This window comes from Oryzias melastigma, linkage group LG8, assembly GCF_002922805.2.
Source record: "Oryzias melastigma strain HK-1 linkage group LG8, ASM292280v2, whole genome shotgun sequence".
Lineage (NCBI taxonomy): Eukaryota > Metazoa > Chordata > Actinopteri > Beloniformes > Adrianichthyidae > Oryzias > Oryzias melastigma.
In genome coordinates, this window is record NC_050519.1 from 3627094 (window position 1) to 3635356 (window position 8263).

An 8263-nucleotide genomic window follows, 5' to 3' on the forward strand; every position below is an offset into this window, starting at 1 on the left:
TAAAGAGACATTACAGTAAAGCCATCCTTGGGCGACTCTCTGCCTGAGGCCAGACTTCTTGAGGGAGGGATCGATGAGCTCCTGGAAGTCGAGGATGAACATGACGACGAGGCCTTCCTCGTTTTTAACGGGGACGATGTCCACCCGGCACGGTATGCACGATCCTGCAGAGAGGGAGGCAGAACTTTAAGGAAGTGATGATGTACAACATCTCCATCCTGTGGTCTTCAAGCCTGCAATCAGTGGAGTCTAAAAATAAAGTGTGCGAGAAGCAGATCAGACTAGCACATGTCACGGTCCATGCATGCCATAACGTCCCTGCGTTTGGAAACCGTTCAGCAGCTCGGGACTAGATGATGACTGAAGGTTAAAAAAAGAATAACATTTTTTGGTCTGGAGAGCTGAATCACTCCATATTCACTGCTTTGCACTTTTCTCTGCTCACTCAGCATGACAGCGCAGTCGGAAGCAGGAGGCTAAACAAACAGATGCAAAGTGGATTTGGGCTGATTACATCGCCATGACAACAAAGCAGACTCCATGTCTCATGCCTGACATCTGCTTGTTATTAAATATAAACAAAGGATGCTTTTGAGTTCCTAGAAGTGATCTGTTTATGTTGTTTTTGTTTATTCTTTTTTTTTGTTTTTTAATCAACTTGGTTTTTAAAAAATGAAAAAATTAGGTTATAATTTATCAATGATGGTAAATTTCACAATGTGTATTTTTTCATCTGCTCCTGATTCAAGATTATATGAATAAAGAAATATTCATAAATACAATTTTAATTTTTTTTAGGTGTGTCCTCCATCATTAGAAAATCTCACAAAAAATGTTAAAAACACCTATTTCTGGTGAAGATTTTACCATTTTGGAGATTTAGATTTTGATATTAACTCGAAAGTATTTAGTCATGCAAGAACCTGGAATCTGAATCGAAGCACAAATGTCCACAACATAAAAAAGGAGATCTAAAGAACTCCAAAATGCCACTTCCAATGTCTGGACTCTACCCATTTTCTCCAAAAGTTCATGTTATTCATTAAAAGAAAAAAGCAAAAGAACATTCATTCTAAAGTGGCAAACCAGGCATTAAAAGTTAAAATTTGGGAGCTAATTCTTTTCTATCTGAAATGTTTCAAACAATTGAAGTTCCATTTCAATACTGCAAAAACAGGCCCCTTCAAAACTAGAAAAGATGCATTACCTGCAATAATGTTTGACTGTGAATCCTTTTTGCTGAAAGCAGTCACTGAAAAAGCTGAAACTTTTTGCTGAAAATTACTTTAGTTGCTGAAGGGATTTGCTGAAAATACAAAAGTCTTTTGCAAAATGTTACATTTCCTAAGAGATTTCGTTAAAGAACTAAAGTGCTGAAGTTGAAAAATTTGTAGTAAAATTCCTTAAAAATCCCTAATATATGCCAATTTTGCAAAAATATTTAGTATGTAGGTTAAGATAAACTCCGAATTAGCCAAAAAAAAACCTTAGCAGATCCCAAATCAGCAAAAAAAAAGCTCATTGCGTAAATACTAGCTAAATTCCAAAATAGCCAAAATCCTCAGTAAACTAGTCAAAAATGTTAGCCTGTTGCTAAAATAGAAGCTAAACTCTAAATTAGCATATAAAAACACCAGTAGACAACAAATTAGCAAAAAACGTTAGCATGTTGCTCAAATATTAGCTTAACTCTAAATAGCAGAAAAAAAACCTCAGTAGATGCCAAATTAGCCACAAAAAAGCTAGCACATTACTTAAATACTAGCTAAACTCCAAAATAGCCTACAAATTCTCAGTAAACTAAATTAGTCAAACACATTAGCCTGTTGTTAAAATAGAGGCGAAACTCTAAATTAGCATATAAAAACCCCAGTAGACAAGTTAGCAAAAAACGTTAGCATGTTGCTAAAATATCAGCTTAACTCTAAATTAGCAGAAAAAAACCTCAGTAGATGCCAAATTAGCTACAAAAAAGCTAGCGCAATACTTAAATACTAGCTAAACTCCAAAATAGCTTACAAATCCTCAGTAAACTAAATTAGTCAAAAACATTAGCCTATTCCTAAAATAGAAGCAAAACTCTAAATAAGCCTAAAAAAACTGTAGATAACAAATTAGCCAAAAACGTTAGCATGTTGCAAACATATTAGCTAATTACCTATTTTTTTTTAAATTACTATAAAAGATGGAAACATAGCCCATGGATATTTTTAGATGCTTGTTGCTAATCAATTTTGAAATTTGCAGACTTTCTTATTCATTTCCTATGGGGCATATTTTGCTCGATATTTCAAAAACTATAAAGTTTATGAATGCCAAAAATACAAGCAGTAATGTCCTGAACAAGCTGAAAGTTTAGATTGCTGAAGTGTGATTGAGTTTTTACGTGCCAAAAAAATGTACAGAAAGGAGCTGGAGGATCTAACCATTCACACAATAAGCCAAAAATTCTTACCCCATAGACAGATTTTCTTTAATTAAGTAAGAAAAATACATGTTTCTCACTATTTCACTTTTGAAAAACTTCATGATTATGCATATTTTTCATGCAAGACAGAAAAAAAATGTTTATTTTTCTAGAAATGAGAGTCTTAAGTTTAAGTTTTTACGTGTCTCACCTTCCTTGGAGTAGCAGAGGATCTCCACCTTGCGTTCCTCAGAACCCAGCAGAGCCTGTGCCAGCTGGGTCACCGCGCTCTTCATGGTGCCGGGACCAACCAAGAACTGGCAGCTGCAGGGCTGCTGCATGATTTCCGCCCTGGTGAAGCCGAACATCTGGCAGAAGCCTTCGTTGCAGAAGATGATGCCGCAGTCCTTCATCTGCGCGTTGGCAATCAGAAACTTCCGACCTGCAAGATGGAAGAACTAAGCATGAAGCTAAAACTATTACAGAAAATAACATTGAAATACAGTAATCTGCTTTTTTTAATAGTTGTTTTTTAGGGTAATTTGGAGATTAGCTAATATTTCAACTAATATTTCAGCTGCATGCTAGATATTTTAGCAAATTTGGGATTTTTTTCAATTTTTTAGGCTAGCTTGGAGATAAGATAATATTTCAGCTACTTGCTAGCTTTTTCGGCTAATTTAGGATTTTTTCATTTTTATAGGCTATTTTGGAGCTAAGCTAATGTTTCAACTAAATGCTAGCTGTTTTGGCTAACTTGGGCTTATTTTTAGTATTTAAGGCTATTTTGGAGTTTAGCTAATATTTCAGCAACATGCAAGTTTTTTGGCAAATTTGAGATTTTTTCAGTTTTTTAGGCTTTTTTGGACATTAGCTAATATTTTAGCAACATGAAAGCTGTTTTGGCTAACTTAGGTTTTTTCAGTATTTTGGAGATTAGCTACTATTTCAGCTACATGCAAGCTATTTGGGCAAATTTGACATTTTTTTCAGTTTTTTAGGTTATTTTTTGAGCTAGGCTAATATTTCAACTAATATTTCAGCTGCATGCTAGAAATTTTGGCTAATTTGGGATTTTTCTCAGTTTTTTAAGATAACTTGGAGATTAGCTAATATTTCAGCAACATGCTAGCTGTTTTGGCTAACAGGCTTTTTTCAGTATTTGAGCCTATTTTGGAGTTTAGCTAATATTTCAGCTACATGCAAGCTGTTTTGGCAAATTTGAGATTTTTTTAAGTTTCTTCTGCTATTTTGGAGCTATGCTAATATTTCAGCTACATGCTAGCTATTTTGGCTAACTTATCGTTTTTTCCGTTTTTTAGGCTATTTTGGAGTTTAGCTAATTTTTCTGCTGCATGCTAGCGGTTTTGGCTAGTTTGGGCTTCTTTCTGTTTTAAGGCTAATTTTGCACTTAGCTAATATTTTAGCTGACTATCAGCTTCAGCGAGATCAGCTATGAATTTCAATATCTTCATCTATCAGCACTAGAATCAAATTCAGCTTACAGCATTCACACTAGCATTATAACAGGTAATGCTACATATATATTTTTAGTTAGTGTAAAGCTAATTATGGTTTAGATGTGTGTTTTACACCCAGTTTGTGCATGACCCGATTGGTCAGCTAATCTGAAAAAATAATTGGAGATTAGTCGACTATTAAATGAATCATGTGGCAGCAGTACTTCAAACTAATAGGTTGTATCTGAAGATCCTCGCAGTTAATAATGAACTTCTCCTCTTTGCTTGACAATAAGCTGAAGTGGAACTAATGAAGTCCATTTTTCCATGTCAGCCTCACAGCTGCTCCCAAAGGGACTGAAGAGCAGGTGGGCCTTTTCATACTAAAGCCTCTCACCTGCTCTCAGGTGACAAGTGGGACTTTGCAGCTCGTTATGTGAAGAAAGACTTGTTTGAATCATTTCATTAGTGGGTTTTCAGCTCAAATTCGGACAGCTTTTTATCAAAACTTGAAATCTGATATTTAAATTATATAATTATTATTTTAATTAATGTATTTTGATAGAATATTATTATTAAAATGTGCTTTTCATGTTGTCAATCCTAAAACCCAATAAGAAAATCAATTTACCTACATTTATGATTAAATCTACTTTAAAAAATTCAATAGAATGTGATACAAAATACTTATATGCTACTTTGTGGCTCAAAATTTTACACCATCTGCTCAGTTTTTGTCCTAAAAAAACTCTTGGAAAAAAGTTATCTGAATGATTCAGAAAGTGAATAATCTATTGAACTATATCAAAAATATTGCAAAAATAGCCTTAGTTTCCCTCTAATTGGAAAACAAACATTGACATATGTACATCATATAAATATATTATTGAAAGAACACTGTAGCAAAACTTTGAAGAGTTCTGAAGTAATTTTTAAGGCAATTTCAAACATACTCAGACATCAAATTGAGCCATAAATAGGAATATTTAGTATCCCGGACCCCAAGACGAGCAAAAAAATGTTATTTCATTCCCATCAGTCATTGCACAACGACGGATCCACAATGTCTTGGCTCTACAAAACAATGTCCTTTTAAAATAAAAATAATAAATAAATCAAATTCTGATGGAAAGGTTTAAAAGAGAGCAGTTTTATAACTCATTATTTAAATGTGGCTTATAAAATATGCAAATATGTATTGATTAAATATAATCATTATTAAAATATCAATATTTATTTATTCATATAAATAATTGAATAATCCCTTCAAAACGGTACCAGTAGATACTTAAATTGTCACATTTGGGAGGGAAAAGAAGAGAATAGACAAACTGTGCTCGATGCCCTGGTGTATATTCTTCCCGGGCAGTGACCCTCTCTATAGGGTCAAAAAGCCCCATCGATTATTTCTCACCCTTTGGGAGGCTGAACAGTGTCAGGTACAACAGTAACGGTTTTTCCTGCCCCCGTCGGACTCGTGCCGTCATAAAAATATCCCCCCGATTCGAGCATCTTCAGTGCATAAGTGATTTGAAAGCTGCTAATGGAGGAGTTCAGTCAGCTGGATGAGAAGGACCTCCATAACTACCCCCTTCATGAAGCTGCGGTGCATCTGGGTGACACAGCTGTTTACGGCTTTTCTTTTTAAAGCTCCAGTGGAAAGCACACGCTGTCCAGAGTCTGCACGTGCACTCACCTGGCTGTGCATGTGTGTGCACACACCTTTAGGGACGACCCTTTCTCAGTAAAAGACATGTACAGGAGTCAAGTCATGGAGCTGGACTCAAAATAAACAGAGTTGGGAATCAGTCCATGTTTGGACACAAACTATACAGTTAAGTTTGTGTGACCTAACACAACTATTCCTGTCAATTAGGGACAAGACTGGAGTCATATGTGATCCAAGTCAATAGAGGTGCCACGACTGTTCGACTATAAAAGGGTCAACGAATAATTTAATAGTCAATTAGTCGTTACTTTATATTATATGGAGTCAGAGTGTAGTAAAGTTGAAAGATATAATGCTAGCTTTTTGGAATATTTTGGTATTTATTAAGGTTTTTAGGCTATTTTGGAGTTTAGCTAATATTCCAGTTACATGCTAGCTGTTTTGGCTAACTTAAGCTTTTTTGTTTTTTAGGCTATTTTGGAATTTAGCTAATATTTCAGCTACATGCTAGCTGTTTTGGCTTATGTAAGATTTTTTTAGTTTTTTGGGGGCTATTTTGGAGTTTAGCAAATATTTTAGCTACAAGCTAACTTTTATTGCTAATTTAGGATTTTGTCGTTTTTTTTTAGGCTAATTTTGAGTTTAGCTAATATTTCAGCTGCATGCTAGCTTTTTTGGCTAATTTAGGCTTTTTTGTTTATCAGGCTATTTTGGAGTTTAGCTAATTTTTCAGTTACATGCTAGCTGTTTTGGCTAACTTAGGTTTTCTATTATTATTCTAGGCTGTTTTGGAGTTTGGCTAATATTTCAGTTATATGCTAGCTGTTTCGGCTAACATAGGCTTTTTTTTAAATTACTTTTTTGGCTGTTTTGGAATTTAGCAAGTATTTCAGCTACATGATAGCTTTTATTGCTAATTTAGGATTTTGTAGGGTTTTTAAGCTAATTTTGAGCTTAGCTAATATTTCAGTTGCATGCTAGCTGTTTTGGCTAATTTAGGCTTTTTTTGTTTATTAGGCTAATTGGAGTTTAGCTAATTTTTCAGTTACATGCAAGCTGTTTTGGCTAACATAGGATTTTTTTAGGCTGTTTTGGAATTTAGCAAGTATTTCAGCTACATGATAGCTTTTATTGCTTATTTAGGATTTTTTTCAGTTTTTTTAGGCTAATTTGGAGTTTAGCTAATATTTCAGCCGCATGATATCTTTTTGGCTAATTTAGGCTTTTTTGTTTATCAGGCTATTTTGGAGTTTAGCTAATATTTCATCTACATGCTAGCTTTATTGGTTAATTTAGACAATTTATTTTTTAGGTTAATTTGGCAAGTAACTTATATTTTAGCGGGCTGTCAGCTTCAGCGTTTTTCAGCTATCAATTTCAGCATCTTTAGCTGCATAATTCAGCATTACACACATCTTAACCATTGCAGATGATAGTGTGAGTATATCTAGTTTTTAGTTTGTTTAAAGCTTATGGTGGTTAAGACGTGTGTTTTACATCCACTTTGCACATGACCCGACTAGTTGACTAATTTGAAAAAATAATCTGTGATCAGTCGACTACTAAAAATAATCATTTCAAGTCAACTTACTAAACGGTTTTGATTGAAGAAGACAGAAATCGTTGATATTTTGATGTAAAGTTTGATAATTCTAACCAAAAAAAAAAAAAAGTCTAAAACAGGAAATTTACTGTGAGATAAAGAAGAGTTTGTTGGTGGAAGTGGAAGAAAAAGTAAGACAAGGTCAAAGTAAGATCTGGGTTTCAGCGGAAGCCTTGTTGCATCAGACTGTTTCTTTTGTCTGTTATCTTCATCTGTGGTGAGAACGTGTGAGCTCATGGAACCAAAAGCATCACAAAAACAAAAAAGATGCAGGTGCAATGACCCAAATAAACCATCATCAACTTTAAATCACATTTTAGGCATAGAGAATACCAAATAAACTCTAAAATTCTTAACATTTAACAAATAAATCAATGACTTTTTATGGAAAATCTTATGTCTTGAATGTCAGTCGTTTCTGTAACAGTAAAATTATGACAGATTTTTTATTCTGAGCATCAAAACACATGTTGAAGTAACTGTGCAGCCTCTTACTTTGTTCGTCGAATTTCCTGATGATAGTGTCCAAATAGGTGTTCTGGAGCGCAACGTGACCGCGTCTCACAGGCATTTTGGGAGACAATCCGAACCCGACACATGGAATTCCCGAGTTTGACAGGAGCAAAACAAAACAAACACGGCAATGCTTCCAAAATAAAAGCAGCTGTCGGTGCGCGGGCCTGCTTCTTCCAGAGGAGGGATGGATGGAAAAATGATGGAGAGAGCGGGAGGAGGACTGGTTGCCCGGGCGATGGCAGATGCAGGATGCTGCACGGGATTATGTGAGGATGGGAAAAGTATAAACGCGCAGTTTGAGACCCATCAGGTGGAAAAAAGAAAAAAGAAAGAGGAAAAACACGGAAAAGGAGTCGCAGAGGGACCAAGAACCTGTTGTTGGAGAAAGTTGAGAGGAGCGCGCGGGAACAATCCGTCTGTTTTTTAATTTCCTCGCAGCTTTCTCCGTCAAGTTTGGATCCTGAACGAACAGGATGGCAGACAAGAAGACAAATTCTTAGATCCGCCTCCCTCGTGCCGCTGGTTAAGAAAGAGCGCGAGCTCCGTCGGTGCGTCAAGCTGGCACGCCAAGCCAAAGTGGGCGTTGGGTCCTTCAAAATAAAAGCAGT

The 8263-nt window shown here is 35.5% G+C and overlaps 1 protein-coding gene across 3 annotated transcripts in view; it reads right to left on the reverse strand.

Moving 5' to 3' along the window:
- The window catches only part of kcnh6a (potassium voltage-gated channel, subfamily H (eag-related), member 6a), a 51361-nt gene extending 43098 nt beyond the window's left edge, over positions 1 to 8263 (reverse strand). For 2 of the 3 annotated variants that reach the window (XM_036213140.1, XM_024272792.2), the window contains exons 1-3: positions 7635 to 8263; positions 2619 to 2849; positions 15 to 164 (exon numbers count right to left, since the gene is read on the reverse strand). In XM_036213140.1, the coding sequence (XP_036069033.1) occupies positions 15 to 164; positions 2619 to 2849; positions 7635 to 7710 (457 nt within the window). In that variant the 5' untranslated portion in view covers positions 7711 to 8263. Of the gene's footprint in view, positions 1 to 14; positions 165 to 1207; positions 1482 to 2618; positions 2850 to 7634 lie in introns of those variants that run through there. The other variant, XM_024272794.2, reaches the window with a different exon arrangement.